Source organism: Leptonychotes weddellii, chromosome 2, assembly GCF_054177405.1.
Source record: "Leptonychotes weddellii isolate Sample4059 chromosome 2, ASM5417740v2, whole genome shotgun sequence".
NCBI lineage: Eukaryota > Metazoa > Chordata > Mammalia > Carnivora > Phocidae > Leptonychotes > Leptonychotes weddellii.
The window spans coordinates 49,916,815-49,937,599 of record NC_138370.1 but is presented as its reverse complement, the minus strand read 5'-3'; the positions used below and the strand labels follow the sequence as shown (position 1 = coordinate 49,937,599).

Genomic DNA, 20,785 nt, shown 5'->3' with positions numbered 1-20,785 from the left:
TAAGATTTTATTTATTTATTTGTGAGAGAGAGAATGAGAGACAGAGAGCATGAGAGGGAGGAGGGTCAGAGGGAGAAGCAGACTCCCCGCCGAGCAGGGAGCCCGATGCGGGACTCGATGCGGGACTCGATCCCGGGACTCCGGGATCATGACCTGAGCCGAAGGCAGTCGCTCAACCGACTGAGCCACCCAGGCGCCCCTCTCAGAGTCCATTCTAATTTAAATTAAATGTTTCTTCATGTCCTCTCTTTTTTTCATCTATACCTCTTACTGGGAAGCCTAAATATCAGGGTAAGTCACACAGATGCAGGCAACTGTCAACTATGAGTTTCAACCATAGCATCTTCAGTTTGGATGAAGATAAAATTTTAGTTGGCAAGATCTCCCAAAGCAGCCTTGTGACAAGGTTCTGTAACACTGAGCAGTTGCTTGAAACTAAGCATTGTCTAAATCATTTTGTCATTTCCGATCCTTCCTTTGAAAATGACTGAGTAGTTTTGGGTTAGTTTTCTCTTCTCCATTTTTCTACCTACAGAATGAAGAAAGGCTTTACTTCCCAGGAAAGCTACTATTTTCCTTTTTTTTTTTTTTTTGGAAAGCTATTCTCTTCTGAAGGCAAAAATAAACTGTATTTTTCAGCTAGTGAACAAACATGTTTGTGGGTAGATCACTTTGTCCCCGAGCTCTTTTCACACCTCTATATGATTTACCTGAGAAGGGGCACTGCAGGAAAGCCCAGACAGCTCGCTGATTCGCGCAGCAGCCGTGGGGTTACTGGAGCTGATGAGGACGGGAGGACTGATCTCCATGGAGTGGCGGTTCTGGGGTGCCTGGGAAGATTTGCTGGCCATAGTGAGAGACGTGAAGGAGTGCCGCTTTTTGGTGTTCTTCTTGGTGTCAGAGTGCTTTGGGGCATTGCTGCTCTGGGCTGCTGCCAAGGTACATTCTCCAGCATCAACTCCTGGCACAGGAGGCTTATCCCATTCTATCAGCTGCTTAGCAGCCGAGTTAAACTGCAAACCAAGAAATCGACACAAGATGGTTACACAATTCTCAAGGACGCGCTGAGATTTATTTTCAACCAGCTTTTATCTAAAACTGAACATCACTGCTTTAGAGTTTGCATGTGCAAGTATGCCTTTGTTTCCACGTGAGATGTCTTTTCTCTCAATACTGGGATTTCATTATATTTGTCACCAAGAGATGTTAAATCAAGAATAAACCATTCCAATTCAAGACCAACAAGGTAAAAAAAAAAATTTCCCCAAGAATTTTCAGAATATCTAATTTTAAAATTTGCCAGTTATAACAAATGAAGATTCGTTTCAGCTCACTGATGAAATCTAAAGAAGAACAATTAAAAGGGTGCATTTGTCTGACTGAATACTCTGTTGCCTGATAATGGCCGGGTATTTGCTCAGAGCACAAGTGAACACTGAAGGGGCAACTTTTGGGTTTGGTAAAAATGGGCAAGACAACAAAGAATGACACCATTATATGTTAACTCATGCACTGCCACATAAATTAACCTCCTGCTTCAGTGAAGTTGGGGAGAAGTTCACAAAAAAGTTGGTAGACATTCTTGATAATCTGTTTGTCATGTCATTGCATCAGTTCTTTTCATATGTGCTGACAGTTTAAAATCGTAAGGGGGTAAAACATGAAGTCCAAGTTCTATTGGCAAGCCAACTTGTCTATTTGAAAAGTTTTCTGACTATAAAGGGTCCAAGGCGTCAAAAGCTGCACACCGGGCTGGTAACACCAGCAAGAAAGGAAGGAACACAAAATTTGTTTTCCCTGAGGTATAATAAAATGTTTCCAGAAAGCTGCAATAATAACAAGCTGTACAGAACTTAACTGGATATTATAGTAAAATAGGAAATCACTGAGCAGTTAACCTCATAAAAAAAAAATTAAGATGAAAAATAATAGACTTCTTAAAAAGGTAATGTAGGTAAATATTAAGGATACTAGGGATTTTCTCATCTCAGCTTTCCATGGTCAGCACTTCACAAGTGCCCTTAGATAAAATACCATCACCAAATGCTATTTTCCACCCACCTAAATGGTTAGGACCATGTCTCCTCACCCTGTGGATGAGAACGTCCTACTGGAAGAATGGAAATCCTGTCAGTCAATATTTAACAAAGTGAACTTGCCCCGGCACAACTGGCCGCTCACAGAGCTGTACTAATTGCAGCTCAGTAGCCAGGGCTTCTATAGATGATTGCAAATTGATTAACAATTTGTTCCTGTGGCTCCCCAGGGCCTTGAATTCATCTGGCCTGTCTGATCTACAATTAGTAGGATACATCTTTTTCAAACATGAGCATGCATCTCCTTCAGACTTCAAGGATTTTTTTCCACATGATAAACTTTCAAGAATAGGCAGTCATGCTACCATCAACACCTATCAATGCCTGAAGTGTCAATGGCAGGAGAAAGAGGACTGTAAGGACTCTGTGTTATGTGTTTAGGAATGAAGAAATGAGGTACTTATATTAAAGGGTGGCCTTATTATAACATTAGAATGGCATTTGACCAAGAGACCCAGAATTTACAAATCCTACCTTGGTCTAGCCATCTCACCCTCTGGTGGTCCCCAAGAAAACCAGATGCCCAAAGGAAGAAATGTAATGTTTTATTACTACGGTGAGAGTGGCCCAAACTTGAGCAATGCCAGAAGAAAAGGAGTCAGAAAATGCCTTCTAATATAAGCTCATTCAGATCCCAAGGCACAAGTCCTCAAAGCATGACTTAATCTATACGCTGGAATCTGACCAGTTAACTGAGACCTCATGTTGCGTTGAGTAAGAAATAGAGAAGGAGCTGAGAAGACTTCCTCCTCATTAAGGCCAAAAATAGGAATTGAAAAAACTATCACATCTACTTGATATCTTAAATTATTCCTGGGATCAAATCATAGGTTCCATTAGTCATGTCTGGTTTGAAACAGTCTGAAATATTACCATAGTCTAGTTCTGTTCTTATGTAGCCAAGTGTCGGTTACAGTTAATATTGTATTAAAATTTCAGGTTTCTGTATGCTGTGCTCTGGAATAAACATAAGAAATAAAGTATTGTTCCCTATATTTCCTGCTGTTTTTCTCATTATAAAAATACTGGGTGCTTCCCTCATATCTTTTTCTGTATCACATATTTTCCATTAAAATAAATACACACTGATCACATGTTACATGCTGGATAATGTGCTGGGTGCTAGAGATCTAAAAACAGACATATAAATAACACATGCAGTCCGTATTTTCCTGTCTTGCTTCTTTCATTCAACAATATACTTTTTGAGATTTATCCATCTGGCTCTATGATTCAGTCTTTTTTTTTAAGTGCTATGCAATATTCCATTGTGCAGATACACTACAATTTACTTATGCATTCTATTACTGATTTATATTTGGGGTCCCCTTCTTTCCCCTTCTCTCTCCTCTCCTTCCCTTCTCCTTCTGTCCTATACATTTTGGCTATTAAGAGCAATGCTGCCCCGATGCGTGGGTGGCTCAGTCAGTTAAGCATCTGCCTTTAGCTCAAGTCATGATCTTGGGGTCCTGATATCGAGCCCCACACTGGGCTCTCCACTCAGTGGCGAGTCTAGTTCTCCCTCTCCTTCTGTGATCTCTCTCGCTTGCTCTCAAAAAATAAATAATAAGATCTTTTTTTTAAAAAAAGGGGGGGTGTCTAGGTGGCTCAGTCGGTTAAGCGTCTGCCTTCAGCTCAGGTCATGATGCCAGGGTCCCCACATTGGGCTCCCTGCTCAGAGGAGAGTCTGCTTCTCCCTCTCCCTCTGCCCCTCCTCATGCTTGTGCTCTCTCTCTCTAATTAATAATAATAATGATAAAAATCTTAAAAAAAAAAAAAAAGAACAATGCTGCCATGAATAATCTTGTATTTTTTGGTGGACATAGCACTCATCTGGATACTGGATATATGCCTAGGAGTGGAAGTGCTGAACTGCTGGGCCACACAGTTGGCATGTTTAGAAAAATAAATCTACACGCAGAAGTACGTGCATACAGGCAGACACATCATGGTATGGTGGGAACCAGTGAACTGCAGACCAAAGAAAACAGTTCTGGTCCTCATCCATAAAACGAGGAAGCGGGAGCCAATGATCTTTTTTGTCTCTTTTAGCTCTCCACATGTGTAATGCATTATCTCACTTTAAACAGATATAATTCACTTTTCTATTTCACATCTTTCATTTCTATTCCTCTAAATCACCTATTATATTTTTCCCGCATTTCATTTTTACACACGGGCAGTCATGTTTGTTAGCAGAATGCTGCCATAATTTAAAATTACTTTGGACTTCTGAAGCAGCAGAGGTTAGTACTAAAAAATGCTATTTGCTGCCTTTATAAGTCCCAAAGAAAATCACAAAGTCAAGACTATTTGGCAGAGGCATTGAGTAAATTGGGCAGAAACTTAAAGAGACTTTTATTGTAAGTGTAACTTAACCTTCAGTATCAACAGGAAAGCAAGGATCTGATGGCTTTTAATGGAATTTTGATAACATTCATTTATAAATGTTTGTTTGAGCTCACTAGTGTAGGCTTTCTGTGACATTTATCTAACCATGACCTTTAAGTTTAGAAGTGCACTTATCACCTGCAAAATAAATTTGTATCCTAATATACCTTCTTCCAAGCACTTGGTAAGGAATATCTGATGAGACCTAGGTTACCTACAAGGTAAAATTCAGTACACTGGAGCTCAAGCAGGGACAAATGGGATTTGGTAATCTCTTAAAACCGTAATATCTGTTTTTCGGAAACTCTAAAATTTAGATGGAGTATTATCAGAAGTATAAATAAGTATGAGAAAGGAAATACTGACACAATATTGATAATAAAAATAATAACAAGGCAGCTGAACAAATATCAAAATAATCTGTGTGTGTGCATAGCTGTGTTCTTTGCTAAGGAGAATATGACCTTTTTAAAAGATGGAACTTACATTTTTTAAAGAGAAAAAAATTTTTAATGAAAACTTAGTTCAATAGTCACTATTTGATAGGAAGCTTTACAGATGAATCAGTCCAGTTTTTTAGCACCAGAGAATATATACAGTAGGTCTGAGGAAGGAGCCTATTCTAATTCACAATCCACTAAGCTGTCCCTTGAACGTAGTAGGTTTTTTAAGAAAGGCAAAGAAACTTTTAAAAACATGGTATAAAAGTAACGTATGTTCATTATTTCTACAAAGGAAATAGTACAGAATAATATGAAGTAAAAAAGTGAAAAGCCTCAGCCAGTTTCCCACATCTGTCTCCCCTCAACTCATTTCCCAGATGTATCCAAGCTTAACAGTTTAGAACATATCCTTCCATATATTTTCTTTTTTTTTTTTAAAGATTTTATTTATTTGAGAGAGAGAATGAGATAGAGCATGAGAAGGGGGAAGGTCAGAGGGAGAAGCAGACTCCCCACTGAGCAGGGAGCCCGATGCAGGACTCGATCCCGGGACTCCAGGATCATGACCTGAGCCGAAGGCAGTCGCTTAACCAACTGAGCCACCCAGGTGCCCTCCTTCCATATATTTTCTATGTAGACACTGTTAAATGTGCATCTATTTTATTAATTTTTAACACAAATGAAACCAAGCAGTATATACTACTCTCTTGTATAATAGCATCTCATGAACATATTTCTGTATCAATAGAGACAGATGGATAGCATGGTATTTCATTATATAGAGACGTCTTCATTTAATGTATCTTGGCATGCTTGTGCAGGCATATCCACAGGTGAACTCCTAAAAGTGAACTTGTTAGATCAAAGTTTAGGCTTAAAACACTTTTGAAGGATATTGCTGAATTGTGCTCCAAAAAGGTGTCAGTTTTCATCACCTCCAACGTTGTATTTTTTACTGCAATATATTGGACATATAACGTTATGTAAATTGAAGGTGTACCCCCAACAGTCTATTAAAAAGTCTCTGTTTCCCCACATCGTTAACAGTATTAGGTATTATCAATCATTTAAAAAATATTAGTTGGAGAGGGAACAAACTATATTATACTATAGTTTTAATTTGTATTTCTCTATTTGTTAATGAGATTAAACATCTATTTTTTTTTTCTCTAGGACTTGCTTATTACCATACTTTAGCCACTTTTCTGTTGGGTTGCTAGTATTTTTCTTATAGATCTATAACTCTTCTTCATATGTTATATAAACCATTCTTTAATATAATATGTGTGTATGTATATATATACATATATATCCATCAAATTAGAAATATTGTTCCAATTTGTTAACTTGATATGTTTGTTATACCTGCCTTTTTATTTTATGTGCAAAATTTATCAATCTTTTCCATTATGTCATCTCAATTTACCATGCTTTATTTAATTTTTAAAAGATTTTATGTTTTTAGATATTTTATTTATTTTTTTGAGAGAGAGTGGGGGCGCACATGTGAGTGGGAGGTTGGGGGGCAGAGGGAGAGAGAGAATCCCAAGCAGGCTTCACAACCAGCATGGAGCCCAATGAAGGGTTTGATCTTACAACCTGAGGTCATGACCTGAGCCAAAATCAAGAGTCAGACACTTAACCGAATGAGCCACCCAGGTGCCCCTGAAGATTTTATTTTTAAGTAATCTCTGAACCCAATATGGGGCTCAGACTCACAACCCTGAGATTAAGAATCAGATGTTCCACTGACTGGCCAGCCAGACGCCCCTCTATTTACTATGCTTTAAAATTGTATCCCATTATTTTAGAAAAGAAAATCATTTTTTTCCTAGTATTTTTATGGCTCCTTCTTTCCTTCCTTTTCTTCTTTCTTTCTTTTTACATCTCAGTCTTCAAACCATGTGTACATTTATGTAAAGAGTAAGGTGAGGATAGCACCATGTTTTTTCCACATGGCTCAGGAGCTGACCCATCCCTGTTACCTAACAGTACACCTTTTCCTCACCGGTTTGAAATGCACCTTCATAAAGCCATGTTTTAAAAAGATACTTTAGTGTTCTGCATTGTTAGGTCCAGTGTTCCTTCCCCAGAGAGTTAGACACTTTAAATAATACCAGTGAACAAATGCTACAGGATCTAAATTCATGCCATTTGCCTCCTCTTAGCAGAAACAAAAATATTTTGCCTCACATTATACTCCTTTGCAAAATGTTTTTACATAGTGGTAATGAGGAATTTGTATTTCCATTAGTCTTTTATTCTTCCCTGCATTTAGGTAACAAGATATTTGGTTTTGGATGATCCAAATACAAAAGCAAGCTCAGTCTTCATTTTTAATAGAAGACTCCCCCACAAAAAAGGAATAATTAGAAAGACTGAAGGGATTACTAAGGAGTCTTTTTAAATTGATCTCAAAGCCTCCCTCAGCCAACAGCTCCTTTTAGGACTCTGTAAATATTTGTTGAAAGAATAAAAATGTCACTCTCTTAGAACTATCAAGCTCTCTACACCAGCACTGTCCAACTGAAGTATAATATGAGCCACGTGTATAATTTTAAAATTTTCATAGCCACATTTGAAAAGATAACAGGTAAAATTATTTTAATAATATATCCTTTTTAATCCAATTTATCCAAGATATTATCACTCAACATGTAATCAACATAAAAAAATTACTAAAATAGGGTTGCCTGGGTGGCTCAGTCAGCTGAGCCTCTGACTTGATTTCAGCTCAAGTCATGATCTCAGGGTCATGGGATAGAGCCCCATGCCGGGATCTGCGCTTAGCACAGAGTCTGCTTGTCCCTTTCCCTCTGCTTCTCCTCGCTCTCTTGCACGCACGCACTCTCTCTAAAATAAATACTTAGAAAATAAATAAAATAAAAATTTTAAGAATAAAAAAAATTATTGAAATAATTACATTTTTAAAAAAATCCAGGAGGATAGCACATCCCAATGTGGATGGACACATTTCAAGTGCTCAGTAGCTATGCATACATAATAACACAGCTCTAGACTCTCAGGGATTTCTGAGGGGAGAGGAACTGCACCCAAGGTGGCTGTCTCTTGAGGCTCATTAAGCACAATGAATTTGCTGAACTGAGAAAGGAGGACTGAAACTTCTCCCCTGACCTCCCTTGGCCCACATTCCTGAAGCCTCCTGGGCCCTGAAACAGTTCGCTAGTAACACGTGTTACTCCTTTACGCAGCAGGGCAGTGAGGAACACAGACTCGGTACAACCTTTATGATGTCCTACGAAGGGAAAAGGATTTTCAAAGTAACTGCCCCACTGCACTAGGTTAGGAAGGTGAGACATCAGCTACTTAGTTCCTTGCTTATTTTCATCATCTTCACCTCTGCTGGCCCCAACTGTTAAAAAATAAATAAACTAGAATTTTCTTTTTCAGGTTTCTGATTCTGAAATATAAAGGACAAATGGAGTGTTCACTTCATTGAAAGCCTAAAAACAATTTTAGCTTAGTGAGCTGAATAAGGATCGTTCCAGAAAACCATAGGAAAAGCTGGGAATGTAAAGTTGAAAGGTCTGGGTTGGAGTCAGGTCTCTCCTCACTGGCCAAGTAACCTTGGGTAGACCATTTAAATTCTATGGCTTCAGTTTCCTTAGCTGTATAAAATGGGGAAGGTGAAATCAGTCTGCATACCCCCAGTAAAAATGAGTACAGGTTAAGTGCTCTGTAACATGTAAAGCTCAGGTTATTCTCACTATTCACGGAGGGATCCCAGCTGATCCTTCACTTGCTCTGTTGCCTTGGGCAAGTCACTTTATCTTGTGTGTGTCTCCTATGTGCTATATTTAACATGAAGTTGGACTTAATGATCTGTAAAGTTTTATTCCTATATAAAGTACTGATACCTTTTATCAACCCAAAACAAAAATACCCCATTCAAAATACTCAGAGGCAGAGACCACTTTGTCAAGCTAGAGCCCTCAGATCCACGGTAACCACAATCAAACCTAATGGAGCTCGTTCAGTTTTGTTTTGTTTTGTTTTGTTTTTTTGAGTGACTATAATAAGCCTGGCACAGTACTGTTTAGGGGAAAGGGGGACACACAGACACGCCCCCTCTGACTTGTGAGAAAAGAGACCTTGGAAATAGCACGATGGATTTCTAATATTAAGAGTAGGAGGTGCAAAATTCACATGTCAACAGAGCTAGGGCAGGTGAGGTCAATGAGTGAAGGCCAGACAGAGACCAATAGGAAACAGTGGACTCTATGGTGCCCTGGGGAGTGTGGGTCCTCTCTCAAGAGGCAGCCGCTTGCTGGTGTCAGCTGATTTTTTTTTTTTTTAAGGAAAACTAGAAATTTAGGCCTATGTAAAATCTCCTGATTTTTGTATCTTAAGAATTAAAACAAACCCACTCTGCAAGCCAAGCATGAAAGTCCTGTGGGGTCACACTAGTTGGCATTCTCTGACCTAGGGAAGAAAAAGTACGGAAGATACCAAAGGTAGGAGGAAAAGCAAAAGGTTCTCAGCATTTCAGGCTACAGAAGGACCTTGCAAAGTTTCCCAGACCGACCAACCAACCAACCAACCAACCAATACCCCAGAAATGAAAAAGGCAAGGAGTTTCAGGAAGATTAAGAATGGTGGTTGTGATGGTTAATACCATGATGGGGGGGGGGGGAAGAAAAGAAAAAATAGTGGTAGATGTCACTGGAAGGATAAAACAACAAATTAGAGCTAAGAAAAGGCAGTTAGTTGGCAGCTGGGAGGGCAGTTTCAGGGACTGAAGTAGCCAAAGGCTAATTGCAGGTGATCAGAAAACAGGCACTGAGCAGGTGTAAGTGATTCTTGGGAGAATTTTGGCAGGGAAAGGAAGGAAAGAGGTAGAACCGTAACTTCAAGGGAATGCAGTCAAAGAAGAGTTTTGAGGTGAGCAAAAAGCTGCTCATTTTCCTACATTAAGGGGGAGACAGAGGGGAAAGCAAATAACTAAAATGCAAAACAGAAAAAATGTACATGATGTGACCAAGTTCCTGGAGAATGAAAGGCCTGGGAGGAGGAGAGAGAAACTGCCAAGGAAGAGAAAAACTTCTCCACCAAGATGGGGGGGGGGGGGCGGGAGGAATGTGAGCGGCACATATGCAGAAGGATTTAGAGAGAGAGGAAAGCTCTACCCTGAAGGTTAACGCTAAAGAGGCAGTCATACCTGTTATTTCTGAAGCAACAGATCTATAATCTTATCATGAGGCCAAGGAGAGAGACCAATGGATAATTTAAAAGTTGGGCTCAGTTCAGTTCTCTGTGCTTATGACTTTAACAATACACTAGGTTTGTGTGTGTCTCTATTTGGTATTTGTTTACCAAAAGCACACCACAAATAAGAAATGTCTATAAACCAAAAGGATACAATCCAATGACACATTTCATTTTCAAGGACCTCATTACCAGATGTTGTAATACTACATCTGGAATATGTATCAGGAGGTTAAGAATATGCAATTGTCATTAATTTCTAAGTAAAAATCTGTCAGTGTCAAATGACACATGGACAGAAATTCCATAGTGATACGTAATCAGTTAATAAACCAGTGAGCAAATACTTCTCCTGCCCGTACCTGAAGAGAGTGTGTGTGTGCGTGTGTGTGAATGTGTGAAGCAGTGGGAGGTGAGAAGGGGTAGGGAGGAAGGCTAATCACCAAGAAGGAATCTTACACAGAAAAATACCGAGAATATTGACCATCATGACTCTGCACTTTTGTTTAAGATCTTCCTTCTCCTCAGCATATAGAGAAACTTTGCTTCACACATGTGAAGCCTAATAGGTACACTGCCGCTAAACACTGTTTTTTTAAAGATTTTATTTATTTATTCATGAGAGACAGAGAAAGAGAGAGAGAGAGAAGCAGACTCCCCGCGGAGCAGGGAGCCCAATGCAGGACTCAATCCCAGGACCCTGGGATCATGACCTGAGCCGAAGGCAGACGCTTAACCGACTGAGCCACACGGGCGTCCATTAAACACTATTTTAAAAGGAATACTGTTTTACAACACCTAGAAAAAATTTTCCAGAAATACATTCGATTTCATTCTAGAGAAGCTTGTTCCCAGTGGTTTAATAATCAGGATGCTTCTGTTCATGCCACTTACACAACACACACGCACACAAATGTGCAGAAGAATATAGAACATCCATTCAATCTTCTTCAGGATACAAGAAAGGACTTAACCCTTGGTTAATTAAAATCAATCTATTTTGCTTCTTAAAGCCTTAGTGACTTCCAAATTTAGGATGTGTACAGTAATACAGTAAAACTTTAATAAATAATAATCACATTTAAAAGGTCTTAAAGTATGATGGTTTTAATTAACTTGTGGTTTTTCTTTTAAAAAAGGCAACCTCAGGTATTTGAAACTGTTGAATAATGAGTCATTTCTGAAAATTAACCTTTTAGGTGTTAGAATTTGAAAAGCCGTCATTATTCTTGATGAAAAATCAAAATGTCCTAAATACTTTTTAAGCAAATAACAGTGGTTCTGTACCAGTATTAGGAACACGAGTATTGCAGGTGCTGGAAGGCTAGCGCAGGGCAGAAGTGTGGGGCAGCAATGGACAGCAGAATAGAGACCACAATTCACTTCTCAATTACTGGCTGTGTGTCCCTAAACAAGACACTTTAGTTTAAAAGAGGGGGAAAATTAACTATATTATGATTTTAGCTATCAGAATGTTTATTATGTAGTCAAAAAACCTGATGATTAGTAGTACTATAAGAATGTAGAGAATGGCAAAATCATGTGTGTAGTATCATTAAAGCATAAGGGGAAAAAATGGAAAGGTATATCAAAATTATATGTGATGGGACTAAGAGTTATTTGTTTCCAACTTTTCCACAATGTGATTATATTACTGAAATAAAATCATTAAAAATATTCTTTATGTAAGATGTGGCTCCCAAGGACACAGGAAAACATTAAATCATCTACACATGTAATTATACTCTTAGCATGTGCCATATCTATAATGGTACGAACTGAGTATCATAGAAGTTCGAAACAAGGAGGCTGTTGTGTTCTATTTCTGCAGAGGAGAATTAGAAAAGAAGGACTTCAAGAGAAATGACAGTATTCATCTGGACCTTGAAGAAAGGGTCAACTTTCTACAGATAGTTGGACAAAGAAATATCCCAGATGAGCTGTGAAGCAGCAATTCTAAGGCATGCTTTCCAGGAACAATCAGTAGATCAACTTAGTGAGGGCCCTGGGTATGTCTAGGGGGATGTGGCCAGCCTAATAATTTAAGGGTCCCATGCGGAATCATTGTGGATGTTAGACATGAGTTGGTCATCCTCAGCCTCTGATGAAGGCACTACAGGAGACCTGCATTTTTATGTTCTTTAAAGCTACTCAGAGTACTGGAAACCGTCCATTTATGCAGTGAGAATTCAATCAACATTAACCGATCTTTAGAATCTCAGCTCCCTGAGTGTTTTCCTGATAGAAAACAAAAAGGAAACTCTTAAATTAGAAAGAGGCTGCTGAATAATAGATGGAGCATAAACTGTCTTAAATATTAAGTTATTTATCTAATTTAAAGGCCTCTTTGTCAGACTGAGTCTAGTTAAGTTGCCTCTAGCCATCTATATTAAGCAGTTCTTCTTGGACTCCAGAGGAGACCCTCTTTTGCCTTTAGAAATTCAGAAACCAGTGCTCATTTTTCCCTCTATCATTGTGGCAGAACAAAAGGCAACAATTATTTTTGTTTTTGTTTTTTTCCTAGACAACAATTATTGTATCAAGCTGATAAGAAAACATGCACAATGAGACAGCCCACAGTGCTAAAAAAAAAAAAAAAGGTATTACTGCAGTGTGTTCTGTTATCAGAATTAAAAATTAAAAGTGTGAAGGAAACATCAAAACGAAGCAGGTATTGCTAGGAGAGCTATTTAAAATGGAGCCAGGATGCCATTAAGGAAGCAAGGCTTATGCATATCCCCACCTGAAAAAAAAGATGAACTTTAAAATATAGGTCACTGCCAAACCATAAGCATCCTGGAGCATCAGCTGCAACTCTGCCGTTTCAAGAGAAATGAACTTTTTTCTTTTAGACCTTTTGCTTAGTGATAGCCTTTAGCAACTAATCATATAGACATAAGAATAGCTTCAGTTTTTCAGCATCAATTATAATTCTTGACAATTTTTGTGGCTCTACTGGAAATCCTCACTTTGCCTAAGCCCTCTTCTTTTCTCCCCACTTAAAAATACATTTTCAATGCCCTACAAGAGTCCACTGTGCTCTGTCATCTCCTCAGTGTTTTCGGGTTGCAGTAATAGTCCTCTTGGTCCAGAACCTCCCAACTCAGTTGAGGTTCAGGCTCTGTTTGGGTGTCCTATGTTGCCAGCCTTTGTAAGATTTCCTGTTTTGTCTCTGGTGAGCACACAGTCTGTTAAAATGGGTAGCTCAGTCTCTTTCTGGAACTCTTGCTGGTTTTATATATAAAAACTATGGAACTTTGTCCTGCAAATGTTTGTCATGCTGACTGGCTATTACTCAGGATAACTTACAATTGAACTGGCCTACTGGGGCTCTTCTGAAATTCCTAAATTGGTTTATCTGTGCAGCCAACTGAAAGAGGTTTAAGATAAAACAGCCTAAGGGGGAAGCTTATTTTCATTGATATTTCAAGGCCTCTAAATGCATAATTACTTCCAAAACTGCTTCCTTGCAGAATCCTAACTTGAAATTAACCAAGGCTAATTCTGAGCTGTCTCTGTCGTCTCTGCTTGTATTCCCTCTGTTCCTCTTCCTGCTTGCCCACCACCTCTCTATCCTTCACTAGCTGAACTTCCTTGCAATAATGACTCAGATCCTGAGCCACCAGCTTTTGCCACTCCCTTTAAGGTTAAACCTAATGAAGGTGGTTCAGGGACCCCCCACCGGTGACCTCTACTCCTTGGACAAAACCAGAACTCCGAGCTATTACTAAAGAGTTCCCGGATCCTAAATATAATCCTATAAGCTTTGCGAAGGAATTTAACCTAGCGATGCAAACTTAACAGCTAGGTTACTCCAGTCTTTACCAACTGATTCACATGCTCATTGGTGAAGGTAGAGCTAAAGAATGGATGGACATAGTAAATTAGAAAAATCCTCTTGAGAATTTCAGTAAGTGGAGAGCAAGTGACCAATCGAATGTTCTCAAACTAGCAAAAAAACTTTATAATGAGATTCCTAAACTTTTTCCTAAAACTATTGATTGGAAAAAGATTCAACAATGTACTCAAAACCTAATGAAGATATTTATGATTACTCTCCCTGAAAGAATCTAAAAACAATATTCTTGTCTAGATTCAATTAATTATGAAATGTCCACCCTTTTTAACTCAACCTTCCTGAACAAGTTCAATGAAGAACTAACTAAGCACACTTGTTTAACCTAAGCAGCTTAACTGAGCCACTATGGCTCCTCACAGGCTAGTCAACCTGCCTGAACAATTAGCCAGATGATCCAAAGAAAAAAGCCACCCAAGTTTTAAGTACCCAGATTCAAGCCACCCAAATAGTGATCTTACAAACACAACACTTAACAACCAAACTTGCCTTCCAAAATCTACCAGGCAAGCCATCCCTTAAAGGCATCTGCTACTACTGTAAAAAGCCCAGACACTGGAAAAAGTTTTGTTTACCACGTAAGAGGCTCCTATAAGACCAATAGCCTCTGAAACCGTAATTCCTCCCAGGGATTCCAACCTAAACACTCCCAACAATAGGGATGCTCCAAGGATCAAAAGGGGATTTCCCCCATGCTTTTGACTAACTCCCTGGGGAAAACAGACTTACCCATTGGCAATGAGGTAACTAAAGCTCTAAGAGACACTGGAGCCACACTCAGTCCTCATTCTACCTGAATTATGCTCTAAAAATGTGACTGATATTGGCTGCATTCATTATGTACTACCAATAAAAATATAAATTGATGAAAATAAGCCCCTGCCTAATATTCACCAATTAAATGCAGAGGCTACTCAAGGAATTAAGCCCATTATTGAGGAATATGTTAAGCAAAGTCTCACTGTTTCTCATACAAGTCCTTGAAACACTCCTATCCTGTCCAAAAACCTCATGGAAGGGGATGGAGGTTTGTCCAAGATCTGAGAGCAATAAGCAACAGTTATACCTCCACACCCAGTTGTGCCTAATCCTCCCACCTTGCTCTAAGCCATACCACCAGAAAGTAAATTCTTTACAGTTATATATTTCTGTAGTGCCCTTTTCAGTATTCGTATCAATTCCAGAAGCCAGTTCCTATTTGCTTTCATTTGAGAGGACAACAACACACTTGGACAGTAATGTCTCAGGGTTACACTGAGAGTCCAACCTACTTTTCTCAAAACTTAAAGTCAGACATCACCAATAAAGAGTTTCCATATCAGTCCTCCCTTCTACAATATGTACATGACTTCTCCTGTGTTCAGCTTCTGGAGAGGCATCTCTCAAAAACAGTCTCCACCTCCTTCAAGAACTAGCAAAAAAAGGGGACACAAAGTATCTCAAGAAAACCTTCAATTCTGTAAATCCCAAGTTAAGTGTCTGGGACATTTGATCACTAACCATAGCCTTCTCTGGATCCCAACAGAATTCAAGCTATCTTGACTTTTCCAAAGACAACTCAGGATTTTTAGGGTTGGTAGGATATTGTAGAAATTGTATTCTAAATTTCTCTGCTATGGCTCAGCCTTTATATTCCCTTCATGAGCTGACCAAGCAGAGACCTTTACATGGGCAGCAGGATCACAGAAAGCCTTTAATAAGATAAAGAGCAGCCTACACAACCTTCCTGCCCTGTGGCATCCTAACTACTGATTACACTTCTTCCTTTTTGTTCATAAAAGAGAGAAATGCAGTGGGCATTTTAATTCAATGACATGGAGGCCAGCACTGACCCATTGGGTACTATAGTCAACAACTAGACCCAGTGGCCAAAGGCTTCCTTCCATGCATGCAAGCAATTGCTGCCACCACTAACATTTTACCACATGTAGAAGAAATAGTAGTTCACCACTGACTACATACACCTCACTGGGCGGAAGCCCTCCTTAAGTCCCATCACACTCAACATCTATCCACAAGCAGACTAATCTCCTATGAAATTTTTTTACTATCCCCTTTGTATGTTACTATTGCTCGCTATAATACATGAAACACTGCTATTCTTCCTTTGCCTACAAATGAACTTCCTCATGATTGACATTGACAGACCAACTGCCGACTCCTTGAATTGATTTACAGGAAACCCCTCTTGAAAATACTGAATTAATTTGGTTTCCTGATGGATCCTACCTAAAAGATGAAACAAGTCAGTATCAGGCTGGTTACATAATTGTTTCCTTAAATGGAACAACTGAAGCTGACTCAATGCCCCAAGCAACTTCCACCCAACAGGCAGAACTTCACGCATTAGCTTGAGCTTGTGTCTTAGTCAAAATAAAACTGCCAATATTTATACGGGCAGTCAATATGCCTTTGGTGTTACCCATGACTTTGTAATACTTTGGAAACAAAGAGGTTTTCTGACCTCCTCTGGACAAAAGATAAAAAATAAATAGCACTTGTGTTTTAAACCTTTAAGAAGCCATTCAATTAGCTAAACTTCTAGCCTATAAAAACTCCTACACACTCTATGGCAAATACAGAAGAAAGTAAGAGAAAGCATCTGGCTGATGCAGCTGCCAAGAGAGCAGCCCTCAATTCACCCCCTAATATAATCAGGACATCCTTAACCTTGGCTGAGTCCTTTATTGATATGATGGACTTCTAACAGCACATTTAGCTGCCCAACAAAATAAGAAAAAATGTGTTGAACAAGGATGCAAATTTAAAACAAAAAGCGGGGCGCCTGGGTGGCTGAGTCGTTAAGTGTCTGCCTTCAGCTCAGGTCATGATCCCAGGGCCCTGGGAAGTAGGGAGCCCACTTCTCCCTCTCCCCCTCTGCTTGTGCTCTCTCTATCTCTCTCTCTCTCTCAATAAATAAATAAATCTTTTTTAAAAAAATAAAATAAACCAAAAAACAATTTATGGGTAGGTCCAAATGGATGGCCAGTCCTCCCTGTATTAACAATAAATATACCCATGACTTAACTGATTGGAACACTGACATAATGATCTTATGGGGAAAACAGTACTACTGTAAGCCATATCTCAAATCTCCGTCCCAAGTATACCAGAAATGTCAAATTTGTCCAAAACATAACCCTAGAAAACTCATTCAGACCTCTATGGGACATTTTCCCTTACCCTCAGGTCCCTTTGTTTTATGGCAAATAGACTTCATCCAGTTGCTGCCTTCTTAGGGATACAAATTTGTACGGGTAATCATCTGTATATGTTCTCATTGGGTAGAAGCATTTCCATGCCACAGAGCCACAGCCTCATCAGTAGGTAAAATATTATTAGAATAACAGTATTTTTGCTTGGGGAATTCCCTCAGAGCTCCATAATGACAGAGGTTTCCATATCACTGGTCAGGTAATTCAATCTGTAAAATCTGGCCTATCCTACACTTTCATTGTGAGCTTACCAACCCCAGTCCTCAGGACTGGTGGAATGTACAAATAGGATTATAAAAAATCAACTGGCAAGACGCACAGAATCCTTTAAAGAGCCACTCAACTTTAGGTCCACATCTACAGGAAAAAGCAGGTTGTCACTCTTTGAAATGATCACTGGCAGACCTATGACGCTAGATGATGGAATGTACAAACCACTTTTGTTAAAAGAAGACCTTTTAATCTACTGCAAGGAACTCATAAAAGCCCTCAAAATTAACATATAGCTCATAGAGCAATCTTTTCACAGCATGCTCCCAGGAGAAAAAGACATACATTACCATGACCTCCAACTTGGTGATTATGTTTATTGGAAACATCATCTCCATGAAGATACCTTACAGCTCCAATAGAAAGGACCATACCAAATTATTAACCAATCCTTGTGATGCTAAACTCAAGGGTATTGACTCATGGATTAATTTTAAAAGGGCATCAACTCCTGAATGGTCATGCCCAGCCTTTGGGGACCTCAAATTAAAAGTCTCCAGAGAGCACAAGACCACCTTGAAGACCACCCAGCCAGGATTAGAAGCAAATGACACCTGGTGTAGACTGCTTTCCAAGAATCTGGACCAGGCCTGTATATTAAGCTCTTTAGCCAATGAACATTCATGAAATATTTGGTATCCTAGTCCTTTTTACAGCAATAACTGCACTCTGCTTAATTTCTTCTTATTCCTCCTGGTTTCAATTGTTTAACTCTGTTTAAAGAGTTCTGATTTTACTATATCCAAAGATGATTCCCCTAATCCTACTCATTTTGTCCTCAGCCAACAGGGAAACTTGGCATAAAAGTACCCTTATTTGGTTATCCCATACTATGGCCAAAGCAAGAAACTTATCTGATTGCTGGATATGTCATCATCAGCCCCTTACCAACCATGGTAAAACAGCTGATCCCTTTGTTATACCTGTCAATAATTTTTCATCCCTTCTGAACTGCACCATAAATCAAACAACACCTTCAAGCTCCACTTACCGTGTCAAAATAGTTTTGCTGCCAGGCAAAACAAATCCCCCATGCTTTGAGGTTCCTCCTATCTGAAGAAGTACCTATAATATCCATGAACTCTCCTTTATCAATGGTTTCACTCAACAATAAATATCCTCCTAGTATATCTTGCCCTGGCCCTCTGTTTAACACCTTTTCCCAACTAGAAATGAGATCTACAGGCTGGACAAACAAACCACTCAATGCCTGAAAAAATAATTACATTAACCTACATACAGATCCCTGGTTTGATCATATGCCCTCTTCCATACCGGTAAACGAATCTATAAATAACCAGACACTGGCAGGTGTACTTTGTGTACCTTCAGGACACATATTTGTCTGTGCATATAAAAATAAACCATAGACATTCGATTGTTTAGATAGTTGAAGACTCCCTGGACAATGTCTCCTGGGTTATTTAACAACTCCACTCACAATTCTTAAATGAATAACTCAAGGTTCCCAGAAACCAGGAAGACAAAAGAGAGTCCTTAATATAATTGAGGATTACGCTGATGAAGATTCCTCTGTATATGAGGACCACAGGTGTGGCCACTCCCAAGCCTGTGACCTCGCTGGAGGGGTCAACCCTTCAGAAACAGCCCAGTTTGGTGGAATTTTTCGCTCCTGGCTGGGATAGGAACTGCATGGAACTAATACATGATATGACACCTATCCCAAACTATAAAAAGAATGGGCAGATCAACTGCTAGAGTCATTAGGGCTCAAAAGAAATCTTTAGATTTTCCTTCCTGGGTGGTCCTTGACAACCACATAGCTTTAGACTACCTATTGAATACCCAAGGAGGGGTCTGTGCTATCACAAACACTTCCTGTTGCACCTGGATTCAACTAAGCTTTTCAAACTCACCAAATCCCTAAAAGGAACTCATTCCCCTGGAATAAGAAGCTGGTTTAACCTTAGATTTCCATATTTATTCAGCTGGTTTCCAACTGGGATGGGGACCATCCTAAGAAAGGGACAACAAATAATATTACTCATTGTTTTATTAATCTATTCATTCTTTGTTTTAGTGCAACTATTAACTCTTTGCCTTTCTCAATGTTGTACCATGATTCAGGAAACCAAAATTATTGCTCGAAAACTCCAAACGATAGGCCAAGCCTACTCACTTGGACTTCTTGATACTATCATAAATTTGATAACCTGCTCAAGTGAGGACAATGCCTAAGCCTTGTCTCCTGAAAACCTCCCTGTTGTGCAAATGTGGTCATAAGCTCTCCTCAAACATACCAATCACCCTACCTCTACTTTCCTTCCTCTGTGGGATGTGACTTTCTAAGAATGAGCCTTCCTAGAGCTGAGGATGTCTATACTAATGTTGGATGACCTACTAGCTGATCACCAAATCTTTCCAAGGAAAGATCTCAATCAAAGGGGAGAAATGTGAAAGAAGCATCAAAATGGAGTCAGGCTTGCTAGCAGAGCTATTTAAAATGGAGCCAGGAGGCCATTAAGGAAGCAAGGCTTATTGCATGTCCCCACCTGAAAGAAAAGGTAAGCTTTAAAATACAGGTCACTGCCAAACCACAAGCGTCCTGGGGCACCAGCTGCAACTCTGCCGTTTCAAGAGAAATGAACTTTTTTCTTTTACTTACAAATGGACTTTTTGCTTAGTGATAGCCCTTAGCAACCAATCATGTACAGATAAGAATAGCTTCAACCTGTCAGCACCAATCATAAATCTTGACAAACAATTTATGTGGCTTTACTGGAAATCCCCTCTTGCATTTAAAAGCCCTTCTCTTTTCTCCCCACTTTGGAACACATTTTCAATTCCTCCTCGAATCTGTGTCTCTTGAATTGCAGTTCTCAGACCCCAAATAAAAGCCTCTGGTGTGCCCTTTGGTCTTGCTGCATTTCTCTATCGACAAAAGTATGATGCTAAGCAACAGAATTCTCCCTTATTGATTTCTCAACAATATCTCTAAAGTTCATTTGTAAAAATTAATTTACTTCAGAACTGAAGGAAGAAGTGTGGTAAGCAACATAGTAATTCTTCCTCTCTGACTTTCCAACAGTTTCTCTAAGTTTCTTTTATAAAAATTAATTTACTTCAGAATTAAAGGGGAAATTTGGATGTGAAGCAATATAGTTATTTTCTCCAACCTCCCCCCAATTTTCCTACATGTCTTTTATTAAAAATGATTTCAGGGGTGCCTGAGTGGCTCAGTCAGTTAAGCATCTGCCTTCAGCTCAGATCATGATCTCAAGGTCCTGGGATTGAGCCCGGCATTGGGCTCCCTGCTGAGCCCTCCCT

The 20,785-nt window shown here is 39.3% G+C and overlaps 1 protein-coding gene across 1 annotated transcript in view; it reads right to left on the bottom strand.

Moving 5' to 3' along the window:
• SH3RF1 (SH3 domain containing ring finger 1) overlaps nt 1–20,785 on the bottom strand; it is a 172,219-nt gene that overhangs the window by 31,394 nt on the left and 120,040 nt on the right. Inside the window, exon 5 of the mRNA XM_081812909.1 lies at nt 696–1,013. Within this exon, the coding sequence (XP_081669035.1) occupies nt 696–1,013 (318 nt within the window). The remainder of the gene's footprint in view (nt 1–695; nt 1,014–20,785) is intronic.